Source organism: Scyliorhinus torazame, chromosome 14 (genome assembly GCF_047496885.1).
Source record: "Scyliorhinus torazame isolate Kashiwa2021f chromosome 14, sScyTor2.1, whole genome shotgun sequence".
Classification (NCBI taxonomy): domain Eukaryota; kingdom Metazoa; phylum Chordata; class Chondrichthyes; order Carcharhiniformes; family Scyliorhinidae; genus Scyliorhinus; species Scyliorhinus torazame.
In genome coordinates, this window is record NC_092720.1 from 194413548 (window position 1) to 194441277 (window position 27730).

At 44.9% G+C, this 27730-nt stretch overlaps 1 protein-coding gene across 1 annotated transcript in view; it reads right to left on the reverse strand.

Annotated features, from left to right (window-relative positions):
• LOC140390318 (uncharacterized) overlaps nucleotides 1-27730 on the reverse strand; it is a 408192-nt gene that overhangs the window by 38408 nt on the left and 342054 nt on the right. Inside the window, exon 79 of the mRNA XM_072475373.1 lies at nucleotides 19229-19264. Within this exon, the coding sequence (XP_072331474.1) occupies nucleotides 19229-19264 (36 nt within the window). The remainder of the gene's footprint in view (nucleotides 1-19228; nucleotides 19265-27730) is intronic.

The following is a 27730-nucleotide window of genomic DNA, read 5'->3' on the forward strand; positions in this document are numbered from 1 at the left end:
CGTGGATAACGATGGATTCTGTGAGCCTCGTCTATAATTGAAAAAGAAGCATAGGTAAGGGCGAGAAGGCTGGAAACAGACTACATGCGTGGGGTGTACATGGAAAGTAGAAAGTCAGTCAAGCAAGAACGCAGGAGGGCTAAAAGGGGTCACGAAAAGTCATTGACAAGCAGGATTAAGGTAAATCCCAAGGCTTTTTACACGGATGCAAGGAGCAAGTGGGTACATAGAACATAGAACATTGCAACGCAGTACAGGCCCTTCGGCCCTCGATGTTTCGCCGACCTGTGAAACCACTCTAAAACCCATCTACACTATTGCCTTATTGTCCATATCTCTATCCAATAACCATTTGAATGTCCTTAGTGTTGGCGAGTCCACTACTGTCGCAGGCAGGGCATTCCACGCCCTTACTACTCTCTGAGTAAAGGACCTACCTCTGACATCTGTCTTAAATCTATGTCCCCTCAATTTAAAGGTATGTCCCCTCGTGCTAGACATCACCATCCGAGGAAAAAGGCTCTCACTGTCCACCCTATCCAATCCTCTGATCATCTTGTCTGCCTCAATTAAATCACCTCTCAACCTTCTTCTCTCTAACGAAAACAACCTCAAGTCCCATAGCCTTTCCTCATAAGATCTTCCCTCCATACCAAGCAACATTCTGGTAAATCTCCTCTGCACCCTTTCCAATGCTTCCACATCCTTCCTATATTGCGGCGACCAGAATTGCACGCAATACTCCAAATGCGGCCGCACCAGAGTGTCATATAGCTGCAACATGACCTCATGGCTCCTAAACTCAATCCCTCGATCAATAACAGCTAACACACTGTACGCCTTCTTAACAACCCTCTCAACCTGGGTGGCGACTTTCAGGGATCTATGTACATGGACACCGAGATCTCTCTGCTCATCCAGACTGCCAAGAATCTTACCATTAGCCCAGTACTCAGTCTTCCTGTTATTCCTTCCAAAATGAATAATCTCACACTTTTCTGCATTAAACTCCATTTGCCACCTCTCAGCCCAGCGCTGCAGCTTACCTGTGTCCCTCTGTAACTTGTAACATCCTTCCGCACTGTTCACAACTCCACCGACGCTAGTGTCATCTGCAAATTTACTCACCCAATCCTTCTACGCCATCTTCCAGGTCATTTATAAAAATGACAAACAGCAGGTGCCCCAAAACAGATCCTTGTGGTACACCACTAGTAACTGGACTCCAGTCTGAACATTTCCCATCAACCACCACCCTTTGTCTTCTTCCAGCTAGAAAATGTCTGATCCAAACTGCCAAAACACCCTGAATCCCATGCCTCCGTATTTTCTACATGGTAGCCAGGGAAAAGGTTGGATTACTCAAGGACAGCGGAGGGAATATCTGTATGGAACCAGAGGAGATGGGCGACTTACTGAATGAGTATTTGCATCAGTACTCACCAAAGAAAAAAGAACTTGGTGGATCATTAGTCTGAGCAAGGATCTGTGGATAGTCTGGTCAAAATGAGATAAAAAAGGAGGAATTGTTGGACGTTCTAAAAACATTGACGTGAATAATTCCCCAGGACCTGGTGCGATTTACCTGAGAGTATTGAGGGAGGCATGAGGGAAAACTGCTTGGGCATGACAGAAATATTTTTATCCTCACTGTCTTCAGGTAAGACCCCAAAAGGCTGGGGAACGTCTAATGTTGTTCCTCTGTTTAAGAGGGTAGCAAGAATTTTTCAGAAATGTATAGGTCAGTGAGCGTCCCGTCAGTGGTAAGGAAAATATTAGAGTGTATTCGTCGTCACAGGATTTAGTCCCATTTGGAAGCAAATGGACGTATTAGCGAGAGGCAGCAGGGTGAAGGGGAGGGCGTGTCTCACCATATTGATCATGTTTTTCGAGGACATGACGAAGATGATTGATGAAGACAGTGAAGTGTATGTTGTCTAGATGGACTTCAGTAAGGCACTTGGCAAAGTCCCTCATAGCACAGTGGTACAGCGGGCTGAGGTTAGAAACAGGAAAGGAGAGGTCACCGTGTTGGGAGTTTTCTATAGGCCTCCAAATAGTTCTAGGGATTTAGAGGAAAGGATGGCGAAGATGATTCTGGATAAGAGCGAAAGTAACAGGGTAGTTATTATGGGAGACTTTAAGTTTCCAAATATTGACTGGAAAATATATAGTTCGAGTACATTATATGGGTCGTTTTTTGTACAATGTGTGCAGGAGGGTTTCTTGACACATTATGTTGACAACCCAATAACAGGCGAGGCCACATTGGATTTGGTTGTGGGTAATGAACCAGGCCAGGTGTTAGATTTGGAGGTAGGTGAGCACTTTGGGGACAGTGACCACAATTCAGTGACATTTACGTTAGTGATGGAAAGGGATAAGTATACCCCACAGGGCAAGAGTTATAGCTGGGGGAAGGGCAATTATGATGCCATTAGACATGACTTGGGAGGGGTAGGTTGGAGAAGTAGGCTGCAAGTGTTGGGCACACTGGATATGTGGAGCTTGTTCAAGGAACAGCTACTGCGTGCTCTTGATAAGTACGTACGGGTCAGGCAGGGTGGAAGGCGTCGAGCGAGGGAACCGTGATTTACCAAAGAAGTGGAATCTCTTGTTAAGAGGAAGAAGGAGGCCTATTTGAAGATGAGGTGTGAAGTTTCAGTTGGGGCGATGGATAGTTACAAGGTAGCGAGGAAGGATCTAAAGAGAGAGCTAAGGCGAGCAAGGAGGGGACATGAGAAGTATTTGGCGGGTAGGATCAAGGAAAACCTAAAAGCTTTCTATAGGTATGTCAGGAATAAAAGAATAACTAGGGTAAGAGTAGGGCCAGTCAAGGACAGGGATGGGAAGTTGTGTGTGGAGTCTGAAGAGATAGGCGAGATACTAAATGAATATTTTTCGTCAGTATTCACTCAGGAAAAAGAGAATGTTGTGAAGGAGAATGCTGAGACGCAGGCTATTAGAATAGGTGGCATTGAGGTACGAAGGGAAGAGGTGTTGGCAATTCTGGACAGGCTGAAAATAGATAAGTCCCGGGGCCCGATGGGATTTATCCTAGGATTCTCTGGGAAGCCAGGGAAGAGATTGCTGAGCCTTTGGCTTTGATTTTTATGTCATCATTGGCTACAGGAATAGTGCCAGAGGACTGGAGGATAGCAAATGTGGTTCCTTTGTTCAAGATGGGGAGTAGAGACAACCCCGGCATCTATAGACCGGTGAGCCTCACGTCTGTTGTGGGTAAAGTCTTGGAGGGGATTATAAGAGACAAGATTTATAATCATCTAGATAGGAATAATATGATTAGGGATAGTCAGCATGGCTTTGTGAAGGGTAGGTCATGCCTCACAAATTTTATCGAGTTCTTTGAGAAGGTGACTGAACAGGTAGAGCAGTTGATGTGGTGTATATGGATTTCAGTAAAGCGTTTGATAAGGTTCCCCACGGTAGGCTATTGCAGAAAATACGGAGGCTGGGGATTGAGTGTGATTTAGAGATGTGGATCAGAAATTGGCTAGCTGAAAGAAGACAGAGGGTGGTGGTTGATGCGAAATGTTCAGAATGGAGTTCAGTTACAAGTGGCGTACCACAAGGATCTGTTCTGGGGCCGTTGCTGTTTGTCATTTTTATAAATGACCGAGAAGAGGGCGCAGAAGGGTGGGTGAGTAAATTTGCAGACGACACTAAAGTCGGTGGTGTTGTCGACAGTGAGGAAGGATGTTGCAGGTTACAGAGGGACATAGATAAGCTGCAGAGCTGGGCTGAGAGGTGCCAAATGGAGTTTAATGTAGAGAAGTGTGAGGTGATTCACTTTGGAAGGAATAACAGGAATTCGGAATATTTGGCTAATGGTAAAATTCTTGGAAGTGTGGATGAGCAGAGGGATCTCGCTGTCAATGTACATAGATCCCTGAAAGTTGATACCCAGGTTGAGAGTGTTGTGAAGATGGCCTATGGAGTATTGGCCTTTATTGGTAGAGGGATTGAGTTCCGGAGTCATGAGGTCATGTTGCAGCTGTACAAAACTCAGGTACGGCCGCATTTGGAGTATTGCGTACAGTTCTGGTCACCTCATTATAGAAAGGACGTGGAAGCTTTGGAACGGGTGCAGAGGAGATTTACCAGGATGTTGCCTAGTATGGAGGGAAAATCTTATGAGGAAAGGCTGATGGACTTGAGGTTGTTTTCGTTGGAGAGAAGAGGTTTAAGAGGCGACTTAATAGAGGCATACAAAATGATCAGGGGGTTAGATAGGGTGGACAGTGAGAGCCTTCTCCCGCGGATGGAAATGGTTAGCACGAGGGGACATAGCCTTAAACTGTGGGGTAATAGATATAGGACAGAGGTCAGAGGTAGTTTCATTGGGGGCATTTAAAAGTTTATTGGATAACCATATGGATGATAATGGCATAGTGTAGGTTAGATGGCTTTTGTTTTTTGACTTCCCATGTCGGTGCAACATCGTGGGCCGAAGGGCCTGTACTGCACTGTATCGTTCTATGTTCTATGGTCTAAGTCACACAGGACCATAGGCCATTTGGCGCGATATGTACTGAACGGGTTCGTTGATAGAAAATAGGATAGCAGAGGTGTGTGCTTTTCTGAATGGAGAGCCGCGACTCGAGGTGTTCTGACAGGATCAGTGCTGGGACCTTTGCTGTATGCAATATACATAAACGAATTGGCGGAAAATATAACTGGTTTGATTAATACGCTTGCGGACGACAGTATGCTTGGTTAAATTGTGGGTAATGATGATGACTGTCAGAGGATGTAATAGGATGTATATCAATTGGAGACTTCGGCGGAGAGATGTAAATTGGAGTTTAATCCGGAAAACTGTGAGGTGATGCATTTTGGAAGGTCTTATATTGATGAAAAAAATGCTGTAAATGCTAGCACTCTTAAGAGTATTGCCAAGCAGAGGGATCAGGGTGTGCACGTCCACAGGTCTTTGGAAGTGGCAACGGAGGTGTAGAAGGTAGTCAAGAATGCATCGTGCATGCTTGCCTTCATCGGTCTGTGCGCTGTGTAAAAAAATGACATGTCATGCTGCAGCTCTATGGAACCACAGATAGGCCACACTTGGACAATGGCGTTCAATTCTAGTCGCCAGACTATCAGAATGATGTGGAGGATTTGGAGAGCGTAAAGACGAGATTCAGCAGGATTTTGCCTTGTGTGGAGCGCATTAACTTGGAGGAGAGATTTGATAAACTCGGATTGTTCGCACTGGAAAGGTGGAGGTTGAGGACGACCTGATATTACTCTACAAACTTATGGGTGCCATGGGCAAAGTGGATGGTCAGAAGCTTTTCGCAGGGTGGAATAGTGAATTACGAGGGAACATCGGTTTAAGGTGCGTGGTGCAATGTTGAGAGGAAACATGCGATAGACGTCTTTTACACATTGCGTAGTGGGTGCCTGGATATCCCAGCCAGTGGAGATGGTGTAAACCTGTTCGACAGTGGCGTTTAAGTGGCGTCTTGACAAATATGAATAGGATGGGATTTGCGGGGTAACAGACCCCGGAAGTGCACAAAGCTTCAGGATAGATGGGCAGCATGGTGGGCGCAGGCTTGGAGGACAGAATCACAGAATACAACAGTGCACATGAGGCTCTTTGGCCCATCGAGCCTGCACCAACGCATCACAGTCCCAGACCTGTCCATCTAATCCCATTTGCCAGCACTTGACCCATAACTTAAATGTTGTGGCATGCCAAGTACTCAATCAGGTACTTTTTATTCGATGTGGGGGAATCCCTGTCTTTTTAATCAATGTCCCGATTGATAAAAGCGTGTGTCCCATGTGCCCTTTTCACCACCCGATTATTCTGCCCTTCTGCCTTCAGAGGTCTCTGGGCAAAGACGCCAAGGTCACTTTTTCTTTGGAACTTCCCAGTGTCACAGCTTTCATAGTGTACTTGCTTGTTAAATTAATCTTTCCAAAGGATATCACCTCACACGTTTCAGGGTTAAATTCCTTCTGTCACTTATCCGCCCATTTTACTGTCACGTCTATATCTTCCTGTAACCCAAGGCCTTCAAGCTGACTGTTGGCCACACGTCAAATTTTTGTGTCATCCGCCAAATTGCTGATTTTCACCACATAGCCATCTGTGTAATTTATATAAATGACAAACAATGGCGGGGGGGGGGGGGGGGGGGGGTCGGTTGGCACATGAATGTATGTTGGATGCTACTGGTTACTGGCTTCCAGACACAAAAGCAGCTGTATATCAGCAGCCTCTGTCTCCTGCCACGAAATCAACTATGAATCCACTGTATTAAGTCACCCTGTATCCTATGTACATTGCCTTCTTAATAACTCTCCCATGGGGAATGTTAAAATGACGAAATCCATGTAAACTACATCAATTGAATACCCTCATCTATACACTTGGTAAAATGCCCCCCAAAAATGAATCAAATTTGTTCAGCATGATCTCCCACTGCCCCTGATCAAACGTGGACTCTCCAAGTGGAGTTACGTCCTCCCCTTTAGGATCTTCTCCAGTAGTTTCCCAATAGTGAGACCCACTGCTCTGAGGTTCCGAGGCTGTCTTTGCATATTTCCTAAATATTGGGACCATATTAGCTGTTCTCTCGTCCTCTGGAACCTGCCCCGTGGCTAGAGAGGAATTACATATTTTGCTCACGGCCACAGCAATCAACACTGTCGCCTCGCACAGCAACATGGGGCACATGTATTACGGAACTGAATTTATCCCCTTTTAAGCCCCAATACCTCCAATACCTTTTCACTTCCTGTGACCATTTGCTCAATCATCTCAGAATCTCTCTCCCACAGTTACATAACTACTCCTCATTATCTTGAGTGAAGGCAGATGTGAAATATTCGTTCAATAACCTACCAATGTCCTGTGGCTATATTCACATTTCCTCCTTGGTCTTTAATGGGCCATAACGTTTCCCTGGTTATCCTCTGCCCTTTGATATACTTATAGAATATCTTGGAATTTCCCTACTTCTACCAATTGACCTTTCTCATAACCCATCTTTGTTCTTCGAAATGATTTCTTAAGTTCCTTCCTTCACTTTCTGTGCTCCATCAATGCCTCTGCAAACGTGCTCCCCTTATACTTGTTAATCATCTCTTTGTTACTTCCCATTGTATCCTAAATGTATCTGCTCATCCACCGTTCTCTGGGTTTATTGCGCTTTCCTATTACCCTGAAGGGAATATTTCGGGCCCCTACCCTGGGCAACTCATCTTTGCACCCCCCCACTGTCCTTCTGTACGTTTCCCCACAGGTAAATCTTCCCAGTCTACATTGGCCAGATCCTGCCTTATTTTGATAAACATCACAGTCCCCCAATCCAAAACCTTATTTTGGAACGTGTTGTCTTCTTTGTGCATAACGCATTGAAATTGAGTCATGTTGTAATCGCGAACACTGAAATGCTGCACCACCTGTCCACCATCAACCACCTGTCTATCTCCATTATGCAGAATCTGGACTAGCACTTCACCATCCAATTTTGAATCCTCTACATATTGAGCGAAAGGGTTCTCCAAAGTACATTTTAAGAACTCAACTCCATCTAAGCCCTTACCATGATGGCTAGCTCAATTAAATTTGGGAAAGTTGAAATCGCCTAAAATAACTACCCTTTTATTATGTTTACGCCACTGCGCAAATTGCGCATACATTTGTTCCTCAATTTCCCGCCGACTATCTGGGGGTCTATAATAAGGAGCTTCCAACGTTGGTGTAACTTTTGTATTCCAAATCTCTACCCAGAAAGCTTCATTTTATGCCCTCTCCAAAATATCGCCTCTCCTTACCACAGTAACTGCGTCCTTAACTAATAATGCAATGCCTCCTTCTCTTCTACCCACTACTCTCTCTTACCTGAAGATTCTATATCGCGGGATGTTGAGGAACTAATCCAGCCCCTTACTCTACCATATGTCTGTGATAGCTATTATATCATAATTGCACGTGTCGATCATCACTCTTAACTCATCTGTTTTACCTTTATTATTCTTGAAATTAAAGTAGCGGCCAGCCAGCCTTGTCTTATTCCATTGAAATTTACTACCACTGTATTCCGTCTGACCTGATTGCTTTTCTATATTATATTTTCATTATCTGCTTTGCTATAATGTGTCCCTGTTCTGCTAACAGTCTGCGTCCCTTCCCCGTGCAAAACTAGTTTAAACTCTTCCCAAGTTTACTGGTAAACCCGCCAGTAAATGATATTAGCCCCGCTCGGGTTCAGCTGTAGACTGTCCCACTTGTCGAGGTCCATCTTCCCCAAAAATGGTCCCAATGGTAGAAGATTCTAAAACCCTCCCTCCTGCATCAATTAGTAAGACACGCATTCATCTGAGCAAATCTTCTATTCCTGTACTGAGTAGCATGTGGCGCTGTTAAAATTCCATAGATTACAACCTGAGAGGTGCTGCAACGAAAGAGAAAACGCTGGAAAATCTCAGCAACTCTGGCAGCATCTGTCGGGAGAGGAAAGGGTTTCAAGTCCGATGACTCTTTGTCAAAGCTCGGAGGTCCTGCCCTTTGGTTTATTGCGCCAGTCCCTGAATTATTGATGCAAGGCCTTATCCCTTTTTCTAACTATGTAATTTGTACCAACATGGACCATGACCTCGGCCTTCTTACCTTCCCCAGTCAGGATGACCAGCAGCCGTTCGGTGACACCCAGACTCTGGCACCAGGGAGCCAAGACACCATCCTAGGGTATTTTGCACGACCACAGACGCGTCTATCTGTTCTCCAGACTAAGCTGTCCCCTATGACTACTTCGATCTTTGTTACTGCCCCCTCTGTTCCTTCTGTATGTATCCTGGTTCGCGATTATATCTGCTAAATTGCATCTGTCATAGCCGAACGTCTTCCTATATCCCTGTCCTTCTATTTCTGTCGCCATCCAGGGAGCCATGCAATTATTTGTCCCATCTTTATTCGTCATGGAAGTGTACTTTTACGCTATCTTCCATGTTTTTACTGTGAACGTGGCTCATTGTTCAGGCACCCTATTTATTGCCAATATATAGAACATAGAACATAGGACATTACAACGCCGTACAGACCCTTTGGCCTGAGATGTTGCGCCGACCTGTGAAACCACTCTAAAGCCGATTTACACTATTCCCTTATCGTCCATGTGTCTATCCAATGACCATTTGAATGCCGTTAGTGTTGGCGAGTCCACTACTGTTGCAGGCAGGACTACTTACTACTCTCTGAGTAAAGAACCTACCTCTGACATCTGTCTTATATCTATCTCTCCTCAATTTAAAGCTATGTCCCCTCGTGCTAGACATAACCATCCGAGGAAAAAGGCTCTCACTGTCCACCATATCCAATCCTCTGATCATCTTGTACGCCTCAATTAAGTCACCTCTTAACCTTCTTCTCTCTAACGAAAACAACCTCAAGTCCCTTAGCCTTTCCTTACCAGATCTTCCCTCCATACCAGGCAACATTCTGGTAAATCTCCTCTGCACCCTTTCCAATGCTTCCACATCCTTCCTATAATGCGGCGACCATAATTGCACGCAATACTCCAAATGCGGCCGCACCAGAGTTTTGTACAGCTCCATCATGACCTCATGGCTCTGAAACTTAATCCCTCTACCAATAAAAGCTAACACACCGTACTCCTTCTTAACAACCCTCTCAACCTGGGTGGCAAGTTTCAGGGATCTATGTACGTGGACACCGAGATCTATCTGCTCATCCACACTGCCAAGAATCTTACCATTAGCCCAGTACTCTGTCTTCCTTTTATTCCTTCCTAAATGAATCACCTCACACTTTTTTGCATAAAACTCCATTTGCCAGCTCTCAGCCCAGCGCTGCAGCTTATCTATGTCCCTCTGTAACTTGTAACATCCTTCCGCACTGTCCACAACTCCACCGACTTTAGTGTCATCTGTAAATTTACTCACCCATCCTTCTACGTCCTCCTCCAGGTCATTTATAAAAATGACAAACAGCAGTGGCCCCAAAACAGATCCTTGTGTTATACCACTAGTAACTGGACTCCAGTCTGAACATTTCCCATCTACCACCATATGACAGCAGTTCAGTCAACAAAGATGAGTTCTCAACCGATCGAAGTTGGATTGCGGCAACGCCCGGCACTGGATTTTCGTTGTCGTTTTTATCGCTAACATGAACCTTACAATTTAATAGGTCTTGCATCCTAAATGCTCTATCACTGGTCATTGATCCACTTGTGTCTTCCCCTGTCCCAATAGTGCCCTCTGGTTGGTCAGGTGACATAATGCTGCAGAAAGCATCTTGAATACTTTCCAGAAAACTGTTTGTTTAAAAATAAATTTAGAGTATCCAATTTCGTTTTCAATTATGAGTCAATTTAGCGTTGCCAAACCACCTACCCTTCATATCTTTTGGGTTGCGGTGATGAGACACACGCAGACACGGGGAGAATGTATAATCTTCGCATGACCAGTGACCCGGGACCAGGATCGAAGCCGAGTACTTGAGGCAGCAAGGTTAGCCATTGTGCCACCGTGCTGCCCTGACATTCGTCCCTCTTGACTCTTTAAACTCGTGTTCTATATTTGGATACGTAAAGTCCCCCGTTATAATGATTTTCTAATTCTCGCAATTCTCTGTAATTGTTTCGCAATTGTTTCTTCTGAATCACGTCCACTAACCGTTGCTCTTGGTACGACATCTATTTATGTCAATGCACTTGTACAATCCTTTCCGCGATCTAGAGAGAATCCGTCCTTGGCACATCCAGAAGTCCCTCATTCTCTCCAATAATGTAATGTTATATTTCATCACAGTTACGTATTTATCCCCATTTACTTCATTTCCTCTCCCCACTATGCATCTTATACCAGGGAGTACTTAACGTCCAGTTCTGACCTTTTTTTGGCCAAGTACATGTTATCACGTTTGATTGTGATTCAATTTGTAAATCTGTGCCTGCAGGTCGCCACTCTTGTTCGCCATACACCTTGAATTCACATTCTTGCGGATTATCTTTGGCTTAAGTTGTTTTTCACTTGCACTCTAATCCTTATCCGATTAAATGTTATATTAGTTCGTAATAGTGTTCGGTCGAACGGTCTAAAGAATTCTATTTGCTTTGATCACCGAAAAATGGTCGGCAATTGTTAATATACCTCTACGTTCTATTGCCAATGTTCTTCTCTCTACTCTAGAATTACCCTCAGGTTTTAGTCCCTTTCGAAATCTATAAGAAAACCTCTCCAACAGCACGAGTAATCATCACCGTGAGGACACAATTCTAAGTTCCGTTAAGTTGTAACCTTTCGTTATTGTACAGGGCCAATTGCTCTACTTCCGGTCCCAATGCTTCAGAAATGTAAAGCCCTACCTCTCACTCAATTTGTCCAAACATTTGTTGAATTGCTTAATCTTCGTGTCACCATGCCAATTGGTACGTGATACTCAGAGTGATCTTGATATAACTGCTCTTTAATTCCTACTTTTCAATTTGATTACGACTGCTTTAAAATCCGTGCATTACCCCTGTCCCTTTTTCTGTCTCTGTCAATGACATTACCGGTGCCGTGACCTCTGGCGGTTCACACTGGCGCAAAATAATTCCCTGCAGCTTCCATGTGACATCCTTCACCCTTGCTCCAGTCAGGCAACATTTCATCCCCGGGTGACTGACACGGCCGCAACAATGGATGTCTGATCAACTAACAATGGTATTTCCAATTACTATAACGCTTCATTCCTTTCCCCTCCCTTCCTGTGCAGCTGATCCAACCATATGATAGGCGACCATGGCCTCTGTTACCAGTCCTCTGAGGATGCATCTCGCTCAACAACAGCCAAAATAGAAAAACGGATGGAGTGCGTGGAAGCCTCAGAGGCTTCGGGCACTCCTGTTTAGTTTTATTCGATAATATGGGCGTCACGCATTCACTCGCTGGCGGGGTGCTTCTCAGTTGCGGCGTGCCCATTGCTTTTGTCGAGTTGATCGCATAATATCCAGCCTTGCTGAATGCACTACAGGGAATCCAGGCACCGCTCGATTTCTGCAACCCGGGTTTCAGGTTATTTTAACTGGTGAAACATCCTCAAGATAAAATCATTGAGTGGCCTTTGGGTCAGACGGACCACCCGTATTTCGCAACCACAAACATATTTTGAAATGCTTGCAGAGTACACTGACCATATTGATGAGGAAGCACAACGTTATAGATCCACAAGGGGTCGCATTACATACGCAAAATTATTCTACGTGTATGAATGTTCGGCAGTTGAATGTTGGGCACAGGTCATGATTTGATTTCTCTCGTGGCAAATCGGCTTTATATATTTACAGGCATCGTTTAACATCAACTGCTCGGCTATTTCGTTGGTCACTTATCAGTGTCGTAGAAAATAGTTTTGCGCTGCGGTTCAGTCACACTAGATGAACTGATGGTTGAGCAATAACTTTACATTGCAACATTGGTTGTCTCCAACAGAGACGAGATTCCCTGGTGCCCCACCCGCCTGTTGCACTGCTGTGCAACGTTTGCTGGCACGGGAATTCTTCCTTCCCGCAGCTCTCCAATTAGTGTTCCCATTGAAGCTACGACACACCGTCGGTAAACCCACGGGCAGGGGTGCGCTGCCATTAGGAAAATTGAATCCAAAAAGCAGGAGAATTTCGATTTTAATTTGAAAGTAGTTGTATTTCTTTGATTGCTCATGTTGTACATGCTCCAATCTTGGTGGAACCATTTCAACGGCTTTTGCGGGCTAATTGCATTCCCTTCCAACTCTCCCTGTCCCATCCTTCCGGGAGCACCGTGACGCCCAAGGGGAAACAATCTTCGTAATCGGCTCCAGCCGTTGTGATTCTCTGATACCGCCGGCAGTGCTCTCCCGCCGGCAAGTTTCCGGCGTTGTGGGGTGACCTCAATGTGAAAAGCAATTGATATGTAGCAGGAAGGCGGAATCTGAGTCAAAAAAGGGGTGCCTCAGGGAAACACCTGGCTGGGGGACAGGAGAAATTCGCCATTCAGATTCAACTCTGATTATAGTTCCGTACCCTTCGTTAAATTGTATCTATGTCCCTGTGTCTGTCCAACTCCCTAACAGGTATACCGTTTTAGATACTGTTGGGGGGCGGGGGGAGGGGGGGCGTGTAGCCGATCAGGGGAAATCAACAAATGCAGCCTGAACAGTGGCACCAGAATTGGCTATGTTACTCAGCAGGGGAGGGAAAAGTGCAGGAGTGCGATAGTTGTAGGGGACTCTATAGGAATGTGCACATATAGGCTCTTCAGTGGATGGGAAATAGACTCCAGGGTAGTGTATTGCCTCCCTGATGCCAGGGCCAAGGATGTCTCTAAACGAATTTAGAAAATATTGAAAGGGAAGAGTGACCAGACAGAGGTCGGAGTACATGTATGTGCCAACGACATAGGCAGGAAGAGCGATGGGGTCCTGCAGAAGGATTTCAGTGAGTTAGGAGATAAACTAACAAGCAGGACCTCTGAGGTTGTAATCTCAGAATTATTCACTGTGCCACGTCCAGTTATGCTAGAAATAGGACGATAGGTCTGCTAAATACCTGGCGAAACTGGTAGTATAGGGGAGAATGTTTCATATTTCTGGAACACTGGGATCTCTTCCGGGGCAGGTGTGACATGTACACGAATGGCCGTTTGCATCAAAGGTGGAGGGGCACCAATACCATAGCTGGGACGTTTGCTAGAGTCATTCGAGAGAAATGTAAATTGGTATGGCAGGGGTGGGAACCAGAGCGCTATCGTTGAAAGTATAATAACTGAAGGGGAAATATGGAATAAAAATAACAGAACAACATCACCCTGTCTGCTCAAACGCAGTGATTTGAAGTTTATTTATTTGAACGCCAGAATTATAGCGGGTAAGGCAGGTGATCTTCGAGATTGGTACATGGAAATACCCTGTTGTGGCTATCACCGAATCATGATTAAAGGAAGGGCAGGATTGGCGACTGAACGTTGGAGGATATAGATGCTTCAGGAGAGATGGAGTTGGATATAAAACGGTTGGGGATGCAGCCTTACTGGGTAGGGAGAATATTATAGGCGTAATGCGGGAAGACATCTTGAAGTGCTCATGCAATGTTGCAATCTAGTAGAGCTCAGGATCAGGAAGGGGTCATTCACAATGTTGGTCATTTATTACATGCTCCCTAACTGCCAGCGAGAGATAGAGGAGCAGATAGGTAGGTGGATTTTGGATCGGTGGAAAACTAACAGGGTTGTTGTGTTAGGGGACTTTAATTTCCCCTATATTAACCAGGACGCATTTACTGCTCGGGGTTTGGATGGAATAGAGTTGTAAGGTGTATCCAGGAAGCCTTCTTGAATCAATGTGTTGATAGTCCAGCTCGGGGAGGGGCAGTATTGGATCTGGCGTTGGGAATGAGCCTGGACAGGTGGTTGAGATTTGAGTCTGGTAACATTTTGGGAGAAGTGATCACAATTCTGTAGGTTTTAGGGTACGTTTGTACAGGGATAAGGGTAACCCTCGCATTGAGGTGCTAAACTCGGGAAGTGCAAATCCCCACAACATTAGACACAAATTGAAGAATCTAGTTTGGGTGCGGCGGTTGGATTGTAAATCAGCATCGAACATGTGGGAGTCTTCCGAGTGACAGTTGATTAGCATTCGGGAATGTCACGTTTCTGACAGAACGAAGTATAACTATGGGAAGTTTAGGGAGCCTTGGATAACGAGGGATATTGTGAACCACGTAAAAATGAAAAAGGAGACGTTTGTATGGTCTAGAAAGGTCAGGACAATCGAAAACCTTGAGGATTATAAAAGAAGTAGCAAGGTTCTGAAGCGGTTAATTATGAGGGCTAGGAGGGACCATATACAGTCTTTGGCAAGTAGGATTAAGTTGAATTCGAAAACGTTTTATTCATTCGTAAAAAGCAAGACGGTGGTCCTGGAATTGATTTAACCACTTAAGGACAGTGGGGGAACCAATGTGTTAAACCAGAGATAATGGGCGAGGTACTAAATGAGTACTTTGTATCAGTGTTCACCAAATAATAATAATAATAATCGTTTTTGTCACAAGTAGGCTTCAATGAAGTTACTGCGAAAAGCCCCTATTCGGCACATTCCGGCGCCTGTTCTGGGAGGCCGGTACGGGAATTGAGAACGCGCTGCTGGCCTTGTTCTGCATTACAAGTCAGCTGTTTAGCCCACTGTGCTAAACCAGCCCCTCAAGGGACTTTGTGGAAGTTGATACTTGGGTAGGGTATGTGAACAGCCTGGATCATGTTAATGTCGAAAAGGAGGAGGTATTGGGTTTTGGAAAGATATTAAGATAGATATGTCTCCTGGGCCGGGTGTGATTTATCCCACAACACTGAGTGAAGCAAGGGAGGACATTTCTGGGGCCTCGACTGACATCATTGTATCCTCATTGGCTACAGATGAGATCACAGGGGACTGGGGGATAACTATTGTGGGACCACTGTTCAAGAAAGGTAGCAGGGGTAATCCTGGGAACTATAGGAGCTTGAGCCTCACGTCAATAGTAGGTAAATTATTGGAGAGAATTCTCAGTGACAGGATGTGTACATATTTGGAAACAATGGACGCATAAGCGATCGAGAGCATGGTTTTGTGAAGAGGGGGTCGCACCTCATTAACTGAATCGATTTTTTTGAAGAGGTGACAAATATGGTTAATGAGAGGAGGGCGATGGATGTTGTCTACGTGGACTTCAGTAAATCATTTGCAAGGCGACTGGCGGCAGACTGGTACAAAAAGTGAAGTCACCTAGGATCAGATGTGAGGTTGCAAGATGGATACAGAACAAGGTCAGTCATTGAAAGTAATGAGTAGCCGCAGAAGGGTGTGTTTTCTGAATGAATGGATCTGACTAGTCGTGTTCCACAGGAATCTGTGCTTGGGCCTCTGTAGTGTACATAAACGATTTGGAGGAAGATGTAGCTGGTCGGATTAGTCAGTTCGCAGATGGCCCGAAGGTTCGGGAATGTGGCAGATAGTGTTGAGGATTGTCAGAGGATACAGCAGAACACAGACAGGTTGGGGAATTGGGCAGAGAAATGCCAAACGGAGTTTAATCCGGACAGATGTGAGGTAATGCATTTTGGTGGGTCTAACAGAGAGGAGAAATGAAGGAATATGGAAAGTTAGAGAGATGTGGGCATCCCTTGCTGGGAGATATGTCACGTGCTGCTTATATTGTTTGTCATGCAAGTATGTCTGTAATCTAGCTTCACCAGATTTACACCTCATGTTTCGGTGTCGATGATGCTGTACCTGCATCTTAATTGCAGCAAGATTGATCCCCTGGTTTTGTGGCACTGGCGGAATGGAGACCATGACATTACAGTTTGGCGCTAATTACGTTTCTGTTGCTGCAGATGGTCCACGGCGCCTAAATGGATGCCCAATCCTGACTTGATCCATCCATCAGTAGTGTTGCGACTGAGCTGTGCTTGCTTGGCTTGAAGCCATGAAGCATTTTGGAGTCTAGGGCCGATAATGAGGACTCACAGCACAATTCCCTCCAGACTGTATGCCACTGTGCCACAATACCTGGTATCCCACCGGCAGGGCAGACCCAGGGTTGCAAATAGTGGTGTTGGGACGTTATTCGTAGTGTATGGTTCCGCAAGTATTTCAATATGAGGTGGTTGATTAACTGCCTGTGAGACAACTCTCCCAATTTTGCACATGCCCCAAGACAGCATGTTCGACAGGCCAGGGTTTGACAGCCTCGTCTCCAGTGGCTAAGTGGATGGCAGGTGGTCCATCCGGTTAACTTCCTTTTTGTAGACTTAGTGGCGGTTTGTTACAACTGAGTGCTTGCTAGGCCTGTTCAGAGCGCATTTAAGAGTCAACGATATTGCTGTGGACATTTAAGCGAGACCACAGTTCCATCCCCGAAGGGCATTTACGAACCAACTGGGATTTGTTTAGGAAAATCTGCAATGGTTTCATGCTTATCAATCGACATTTAATTCCAGACATTTATTGTATTCAATTTACACGACCTGTCGTGGGGGAAATTTGAACCAGTGTTCCCAGACTGTTTGAAATTGTTCCATTTTTTTCTTCTTAACTATGGCTGTAAGAATCATCCGAAGGGTAATTTCGGCTGGTGGACTGTGCTGGACAATTGCCGTGTGATCCTTAGCTTTGTGGTGTGGTGGCTGCCCCGTACGCATCGTTTAAGTTGTGCCAACCCCATACACTGCACTGGTGCTTCGAGATTACCGACTACTATTCTCAAACAGGAATTTCATTGAAACGGATGTAATCGATTTGCGCTGCTACTGTTCATGCTGTCTGCACGAATAGCGCTCGCGTTATCGAAGTTACCTGAGTATGTATTGAGTTTTCGTTTGATCTATCACGTCTCAATGCCGATATTGATCATTCTGTCAATTTATTTAATATTGAGTGCACGTGAGGTTGTATTGGGTAAAGAAAGAAAAATGCTTTTGCCCCATGCTAGCAACATTTTCTCTCTGGGCACTGCACCAGATTTTGGATGGAAATGTCGCTCGTCAAACATAAACAATTCAGTATGGAGACTGGCCTTTTGTCCCAGTTCAAAACTTTCCAAAGTATCCATTCTGAGCTTCACATCGTCTTTCTCATCGACTGCCATTGAAATAATATCCAAGTAATCCTGTCTTTCATAATGTTATCCAGGATCTTCCTAAATGTATCAATAGTTTTGTTCAGAACTGGCACACATGTGTTGAGTTTTACGTTCACACCACCATCTGGGAAAGTAAGTGTTCATTGAATATTGAAGGTGTGTCAGTGGCTATTTTGCATTGCTGATTCATCCTTACATGTAGATATACAGGGGCATGTATGCTTTTTGTAATCTCAGCACACATGGGCAGCGCGGTGGCGCAGTGCTAAGCATTGCTTCCTCATGGCAACCATGTCCCTGGTTCAATTCGGGCTCTGAGGCACTGTTGAATCCATGTGGAGTTTGGACATTCTCCCAGTGTTTGCATGGGTCTCACCCACATAACCTAAAGGTGTGCAGGGTAGTTTAATTGGCCACAGTAAATATCCCCTTAATTGGAAAAAAACTGAATTCTATGCTCTAAATTTAAAAAAAAACTGTCAGCACACATCATAATCCGTTAAATACCTCGGGTCAGGACAACAAACTAAAATAAACCTCGCAGTTCAAGTTCTTTGCTGATTCGGAATCAAATTAACTTTAAATGTTGAACCATGATCAAGTTCTTTTTGATCAGTTCCTTTTGATCAAGTAATTCCTCAATACTTCCGCATATACTCCCCATGTACTCCGACAAACGCACATTGCAAAACTATGCAAAGATATCTCTGAAAAAGAGTCGTTCACACTCGAAATGTTAACTCTGTTTCGGTCTCCACAGTTGCTGTCTGCTTTGTTCTTTCCAACATTTTCTATTTGTGTTTCATATTTCTAGCATCCGCAGTATTTTTCATTCAGTAATTTAGCAACAATATTGACTTGAGCCTCGGTGCCAATTTCATTTCATGCTACAAATCATTCTGTGTACATAGACAGAATCCATGTAATAATCCATATAATTTGAAATGTTTTATGATTGTCTAGCGTTTGTGAATTGGGTCATCGGACGGATTGGGGGCGAAGATTTATGTAACGTATGGTTACAATTAATGCAATTTCACGAGTGTTTCAGGATTCAGGGTAGTGGGTATCTGGAACCCGCTACCGGAGGAGGTGGTGGAAGCAGTGACGATAGAGACATTTAAGGGGCATCTTGACAAATACATGAATAGGATGGGAATATAGGGATACAGACACAGGAAGTGTAGAAGATTGTAGTTTAGTCGGGCAGCATGGTCGGCACGGGCTTGGGCCTGTTCCTGTGCTGTACATTCCTTTGTTCTTTGTTCTTGATTCAGGTTGGTAATGCGGTAAAACAATGAACCTCCTCAGCATATCTCCACCTGTATTTCGATCTATTTATCTGACTATTCGACTGACTATCTGCATGCATACAGTTCAATTGTCTGCGTCATTATCTATGCTTGTCTGCTTTTTATTTTGGTTGAGCAAGTCATATATTTCTTCATTTTCTTTTTGTACCTGAAGCGTTTGCTACCATGTATGGACTGGTGTGCGTGTGAAGGGGATCACACTAATTTTTAATTCTCAGAACAATGCAGTCATAGAAACACACACATTTATTGTCAGAGAAATGAAATGCTTACCAATGTCTTTCTGAATCGATTCTAATTGTTCTAATTCTAAAATAAAACAACCACATATTATAGTCTATGTTTGTAAGTTATATCACATTTTTTGTTTATTTAGAAAAGGATAATCGCAGTTTCACGGGCAAAATAAATACAGCACTCTCCAGATATTATGCTCCAGATCGCTGTAAAGTTTGATTTCGAAAGAACTTGACCGTCCATCAGCTTATTCTCTTGTTTAGTGGTTGATTAATTTTAGTGGGTAATACCCTTTACTTGTTATCACTATGGATCCTGTACGGGTCCTCCCTGTTCCTTCTTGTTTATTCCCTGCCTATTCCCTTGTAATCCTCGTTATTTCATTATTGCCGTTAACATTTTGATCCATGGATGATTGACGGCCATATGTCGTTTCGGCAGACTGCATTTCGAATTGAAGCAGGAAAAAGCAATGACATTTACCTTTCAATCAAACAACAGGATACTAGAGGCTGTGCGATTCCGACTGGTGATTGGATTTCCTCAGTGATAACTCAGTTTGAATGATGCGTCTGGGCATTGGCGGCAGGGTGGCACAGTGGTTAACGCTGCTGCTTCATAATACTTGGGTTCGATTCCCGCTTTCGGTGCGGAGCCTGCACGTTCTTCCCGTATCTGCGTGGTTTTCCTCTCGAAAGTCTTGCTTTTTGGGTGTATTTGATATTTTGAATTCTCCCTCAGTGTCCCTGAACAGGCGCCCTAGTGTGGCAACTGGAGAATGTTCACAGAAACCTAATTGCAGTGTTATGTAAACCTACTTGTGGTACTAGAAGGTTCTTATTATTAAAAGGCTGCACTCTGCCCGGTAACAGGTAGTGATTACGGCAATAATGAACCCCTGGAATGTTTTTGAGAGGCACGAGGTTCCATTTTCGTTTAAATTTTCGTTCTGGCAGCGGAGGGAAACGGTCTCTAAAAATCACCACCAGGAAACTGCTTCTGCGTATATTCAAATATGATCCAGTTTGTTCACTAACCAATTAGCATGTGGATGTTGAATTCCTGGAAGCAGAGCCTGAAGGCAGTTCTCGAACTGAGGGCAAAGCCTGCTAAAACAGGGTCTCCGAGCAGGACAATTGTGAGTAAAAACTAAAAGGACTGTGATTCCCAATTTTACTGTGCGGAAAGTCTGCAAGGACCAATTATCCGATGCAAAAACTATTTTGTCTTCCACACACATGTATTTGCCCTCCCCCTATATATATATGTTTGAATTTTGTGTGCGTGTAGAGTATAGGGGAGGAAGATTACAGGATGAATTAGGCATGTATTAATATTTAACTAACTGTAGCTGCTGGGAATGTCACCATTAATCCTGTTATAAACAAACAGTAATTGCGTTTCAACTTGCAACCTTGGTGATTGTCATTGTTTGGCAGCCACACCTGGAGTAGTATGTACAGTTTTGGTCCAAGTAAAATTATGCTGTATTCTGGAAAGCTATTTTGCCTTTCTCTTGCTTTGAACGCCGCTTTGATACTTGAATGCCTACAGAATATTTTTGGGAATTCTCTTTATGCTGGCTAACAGATTTTGTTAAAATCCCTCTTCTCTTACCCAACTTGATTTTTCACCTTCGCCAGAACCTTCTGAATTCTTGTTCGTTGTCGAAATATTTTAAACATTCAACCAGGAGAATGTCACGTTTTATGTATTACCTTAACAAATTTCATTTGTGTTTTCATCCTGGAATTTATGCGTTCACTTGCACCGCCGTTGAATGTAAGGACACAATCCAGACTATTTCCAGATCATTTCTGCCTCAACTTTATTCCATTATGCAGCGACAGTTTTTGTTTCACGCCACTGTTTCATTCCTATCTGAGAACACCAGCTCAGTTGCCTCTCCTGTAGTCCAACATATGTACTCTGAATTTCCCATGATCTTCTTCTATGAACGCCCTAAACATGGCAATAGAATGATTACTGTATCCTAAACACCACCCCCCCCCCCACACACACACACACACACCACTGGCAATTTATCTACTCGGCCCACCTATTTTCAGGAACCAGATTTATCCGTCCATCGTCGGAATTCCGGCAGTTGAGATTCATTGTTGCCGCCCGCAGCACACCTGGCCCCGTCGATTTCCTTGCAGGTTGGTTGGGTTCAATGGAAAACCCCATTGAAAAGAAGCAGGAGTCATGAATCCTGGCTCCATGAGCGGCACTTCGTCGAAAAACTCGCGGCTGTGCGAAAGGGATACACGAGCCAATCCTGCAGAAAAATTCCTGAATGCATATTAGGATTTTTCCCTCTCATCGTGCTTTAATTATGACTCCTAAATGTTCTTCTCAAGAAGAAATTATTCATGAAACGGCAGTGGCGTTGTCTTCTCACTGCAAAGTTTTATCGCTGAACAGATCAGCGAGCCAACTTCCCACTTCCCATGTTATGTACCGGCTCTTATATTTGTGCCAAGTCTATCAGATGGAATCATGTCAAAATATCTGCCAAAACACATGTGCAATTCAAAAAAACGAGCTAATTACATTAAATCTATCCTCCCCATTACTTCCTGAATCAGCCAATCCTGTTAAAAAGACACGCTGCATTCTCCGTTTCTCAGCTGCATGTTTCCCGTCAGCGCGTCCTTCGGTAGTGACGGGATTATATAATTCCATCACTGTTCAGTTGGATTTCCCATGGAAGTTACCCTCGGCCGCCAGGAACCAGCAGGTGGTGTTACGTTGTGGAGGGAAAAGTCAATGAGGCCAATGTTTCACTCTTATCAACTATTTTAACTAGTTGATCATCTTTTTTAATTGACTGTTTATATTATTCCACGGAGGTTAATGTTTACAATGAACATTCTGGCGCCCGTGAGGCAATATCGTGGTTTTTGCATCAAGTTCAGAAGCGTATACTACTGAGATCTTGGGAGGGATCTACCGAAGACCGCCAGCGGGGATCTACCGACCACGCTGTTGTAACGGTACTTCTCGAATAGAGCACGCCCCCCCCCCCCCCCCCCACACACACACACACGCACACACACACCTCGGCAAGAAAGCTCATTGCCAGGAAACCCCTGCCGGGATTCTAAATTGGCAGATATTGATTTTGTAATCGGCGATCAGATGAAATATCCACTCGGAAGACAATATAGGCCCGGCGGAGGTTTGACGCAGGTCAGCCATGCTCTGCCCGTAAGTGGCGTATTCGCATTGAGCTCTGCACGTCATTTCAACGGTGTTGGCGTGTCATTATCAGTCCCTCGCGCGATGCTTCACCTTCGATTGGCCGAGTTCCCGATGTGTGGTCTCAGTGGTCAGGAAGCCGGCGTGGCGGCTGAGGAATGTGGCCAACGCTGCGACACTCGGCCCGGATTCGTGCCGCTGGCCCGTGGGTCTTCCGCGTGAGTCGGTGGGACTGTTGCAGGGAGCCAGGGCGTGGCCTGAGGGGTCGCGACTGGTGGGTGGTGTACACCGAAGATGAAGTTAACTGAGTTTGGTTTGGGGTAAGACACTGATATAATAATTAATTGTTTGAAACCATGTATGTATTGGAAAAATAGGCACCGCAAAGATCGCCTAGATGAAGCGTTAACCGGGTGCATTCTAACAATATCACGGAGCAGCACACACTGTGGTTAATAAGAGGCCGTTCCAATTTAGATCTTCTAATGTAGGGTGAAAATAGTTTCATGGATGATGTCATCGGTAGGATAGCCTCCCTCCTCCAAATTGTAGTGTTCACAGCATCGATGAGTGTATTTACTTTGAGGAAGAGGAAGGAATACCGAAGAGTCGGGTATTCAACTGAAATACGGCCAATTATGAAGGCTTTGTGAGCTGGCTGGGAAATTGGAATTTAGGCGAAGGGATCAGTCCCAACAGTTGGAGACACTACAGTAGATGTATTGTAATGCGCAGTGCAAATATATTTCAGTGAGAACAAAAGACTTCGAGGCAAGGAGGTGCCATGTGTGATTAACGAAGGAATGAACGATAGCATCAAAGTGAAGGTAAATCCGTTCAATTCCGCGATGATTAGCGGAAGATTAAAATATTACTTGGAAGACATAAGTATAAACGAATGTGTGAACAACATAATGGATTGAGAATTTAAAGAGGTTGAAAAAGTTTGCAGCAAATATAAGATAAACGGTAAGTGTCCATGTTGGCAATTGAAGAGAAAAGAGTACGGCATCATGGATTGCTGCACAAAAGAGTAAGTACGGTGATCTAAATACGGTTGCATAGTGGTTAGCACTGTCTTTCACAGTGCCAGGGTCCCAGGTTCAATTCCCGCCTTGAGTCGGCGTCAGTGTCGAGTCTGCATATTCGCCCCATGTTTGCGTGGGTTTCCTCCGGGTGCGCCGGTTTCCTCCCACATGTCCCGAAAGGCATGCTAGTTCTCCATCGAAATGTCTGACCAGGCGCCGTAGTATGGTGACTCGGGGACTTTCACCGTAACTTCTTGCAATGTTCATGTCAGCCTACTTGTGGCACTAAAAACATTATTATTATTATAATAGAAAGTACGGAACTCGAATCTGGACCAGGAGTAGAGCATTCGGTGTGTCAACTGGAAATTAATTTTGAATCTGCATTTACTCCAGACGATACAAAGAGCTCTTTGAAATAGGAGGGCTTGAGGGCTTAAAGAGTTGAAAGGGACAAACTCAAGAAAGTCACAGTCGTCGGGGAACGAGGACAGAGGCAATTAGTGGAACTCAAAGGTGAACAGTCCCAAGGACGTGAAAGATTTAACCTAGAGACTTAACGATGTAACCGCTGAGAAAGTGTATGCTTTTATTTTATATTCCCAAAATTGTCTAGATTCAAGGAATGTCCCGTCAGATTAGAAATTAACTGATTCAACTCCTTTGTTCAAGATAGGAGGGGAATGTAATGCAGAGAACCGCAGGCCACTCAGCTTAACATATTTCATATGAAAACACGGGTATTTATTACATCTGAAGTTGTAACCCGGCTCTTATAAAAATCACCGTGTCAGCAAATTCAGCAGAGTTTTTTTGAAAAGATAATCGAGTTCGAATTACTAAATAGAATGTTATGATGAAATACAAATAAACTCGCTTAAAGGGACCATGTCGATCTCATCCACTTAGATTTGCATAAAGCATTTGACAATGGGCCGCATCCACGATTTCTGGACAAAATGTTGCAAAGGTCAACGTATTATTATGGAAAGGGCATTGGCTAGCTGTCGGAAAAAGAGCGTGGACAAAAATGTATCATTTTCGGGTTGGCAAATGGAGCGAGTGGTGTGATCCATTAATGCACGCTCCGACCATGTATATGCACAATAGATTCCAGCCAACTGTTGTTTATTCAAATTTATGTCGGAAAGTAAGTTTTAAAGAGGCAATACCCAGTCTGCAATGGGATAGTCAGCACAAAATTCACAGTTAATGTATACCGTCAGTAAATGTCGACTTTCCTCGTCCAGCATGAAGAATAAAACTAACATTTCACATTAAAGGGGAGTGATTGCACATTGCTGATGTTAAACGGGACGTGGCTGCATTTGTACAGATGCAGACAACACATGGCAAATAATCCAATTTAATGCTAATGATTATGGGAGGTCGAAGACAAAACACAATGAATAATACTTTGCGGACGCTGCACAGACTTTTGATGAGATGTTACCTGAAGTATTTTCAACAGTTTTACTCTCCCTCATTTCAATAGGGTATGCAAAGCGTTTTAGCGAAGGCTCTTTCATGGAATGAGTGGTTTATCCTATGATAAACGATCGGATTACTCGGAGGCTGTCGCTATTGGATTATGTAAGAATGATAGTCGATCTTATTGAAGCATATAAGGGGCCATACTTTCCACAAAGTGGCGATCAGTTTTGTTCGGCTAGAAATCTGAGAAAATCAGCCGTAATATTTCATGAACTCGCTTCGTGAAGCAGAGAAATTTAAAGATCCAATTCCAGATGACAAGTCCTTGAGCGGGTAAGCAACCAGGTTAATTGGATAACCTCGGTCTGGGCAGGAAACTGAACATTGTCTTCCTGGTGGATCCGACAGGGATGTGCGGGCTTCGGGAAACAGAGATGTGTGGGACGGACATCGAGGCCAGTGGCTGGGATTTGACATTGGACACGTGTAGGGGAGGGGGACATTTAGATAATGAAGGGTTGCTGCATGAATCATAGGTTGTTCGGGGGTCGGGCATCTGAGCTGGGGTGTCGCGTAACAATTGCGACGTTGGTCATTTGGCGTGTTTGGTTATTGTATGGCATGGGGTGTTCAATACTTGGCGATTGGATTTTCATCTGTTGGGTGGTGGTTCGAGTACAACGAATGTCAGACTTTCAGGGTATTGCTCGTCGGGATGGTTCGCGGGAGTCGGGAAATGGTGATCTTTTGTGGGGATGGGGACGAAAGAGAAAATGCTGGAAAATCTCAGCAGGTCTGGCAGCATCTGTAGGGTGACAAAAGAGCTAACGTTACAAGTCCAATGACTCTTTGTCAAAGCTGGCTGTAGCCTGCCTAACCGGAAGATGCGATGTTGTTCCTCCAGTTTGCGTTGAGCTTCACCTGAACACTGCAGCAGGCCCAGAACAGACATGTCTGCATGGGAGCAGGGTCATGTGTAAAAATGACAAGCAACGTGTATGTCAGGGTCCTGAATGCGCACAGACCGAAGGCGTGCAGCAAAACGATCACCCTGTCTGCGTCTGGTCTCTACGATATAGAGGAGACCACATTGGGAGCAGCGAATGCAATAGGCCAGATTGGAAGAGGTGCAAGTGAAACGCTGCTTAACCTGGAATGAGTGTTTTGAGCCTGGGATGTTAAGCATGGAAGAGGAAATAGGGCAGGTGTTACACCTTGCATGGGAAGGTGCAATGGATGATGGGAGAGGTACTGGGTATGGTGCAGGAGTGGACAAGATATTCTCGGAGGAAACGGTCTCGGCGGAATGCTGATGGAGATAATAAGGAGTGAAGGGAAGATGTGTTTGGTGCTGGGATCACGCTGAAGTTGGCGAAAATGCGGAGGATTATGCTTTGCATCTGGAGGCTGGTGGGAGAAAATGTGAGGACGAGGAGGACTCTATCCTTGTTCTGGAAGGGAGTGGCGCGGAAGATAGAGCTAACTCTGTTGAGTTGCCCTGTCAACAAATGTAGGTGGGAAATCACGGTTGGGTTGAGGAAGAAGGAACACATTTTCAAAGCACCGTTTTGTAAAGTGGCATCATCGGAACACATGCGACGGACGCGAAGGAGTTGAGAGAAAGGGATGGAGTCCTTACAGGGTGTAGGGTGCGAAGAGCTGTAGTCCAGACAGCGGTGGGAGTCAGTGGGCGTGTAGTGGATATTAGTGGAGAGTCTATTGCCGGAAATGGAGATAGAAAGATCAAGGAAGGGAGGGACGTGTCTTAGAAGGACCAGGTGAAAGCCATGGAGGGGTGGAAACTGGAAGCGAAGTTGATGAATTATTCCATGAATGAAGCGGAACCAATATAGTCATCAATGTATCGGTAAAGGAGTTGTGGGAGGGGACCGGGTAGGCCTGGAACAAGGAATATCCCACGAACCCCATCAAATTCAAGCGTAGCTGGGATCCATGCGGGTACCCATTGCTACACCTTTGATTTGGAGAAATTGGGATGAGTTAAAGGAGAAGTTGTTGAGAGATAGAACGAGCTCAGCCAGGCAGAGGGGAGTGGTGATGGATGGGAATTGGCGGGGTCTCTTCTCGATAAAGAAGCGAAGAGCTCACAGGCCATCCTGGTGTGGGATGGGGGTGTATAGAGATTGTACATCCATGGTGAATAGAATGCGGTTTGGGCCAGCGAAACGGAAGCTGTCAATATGACACAGTGCCTCAGAGGAATCCCAGATGAAGGTGGGGAGGGAATGGACCAGATGAGTGGGGATGGAGTGAAGATACAAGGAAATAAGTTCGGTGGGGCAGGAGCATACTGACACAATGGCCTGCCGTGACAGTCCCGTTTGTTGATTTTTGGGAAGTAGATAAAAGCGGGATGGGAGACTGTGAGGTTGCAGGCTGTGGGGGGAAGGCATCCGGAGGAAATGAGGTCACTGACGGTGTTGGAGATAATGGCTTGATGTTCAGTGGTCTGGTCATATTCCAGGGAGAGTTAGGAAGAAGTACCTGAGACTTGGCGCTCGGCCTCTGCGAGGTACACGTCAGTGTGCCAGACGACAACAGCACCCCCTTTGTCAACAGGTTTGCTGACAAAGTCTGGGTTAGACCTGACGGAGTGAAGAACAGAAACTTCTCAAGGAGAGAGGTTGGAATGGGTAAGGGGGGCAGAAAAATTAAGACGGCCAATGTCCCATCGACAGTTCTCAATGAAAAGATCAGGGGCTGGTAATTGTCCCGGCGGGGGGTGGGGTCCACTTGGAGGCAGATGAAAGGATCAGTGTAACGGGGGGAGTATTCTTGCCCAAAGTAGTGGGCACGGAGACGAAGGCAACGAAAGAAGAGTTCAACATCATGTCGAGCCCGGATTGATTGA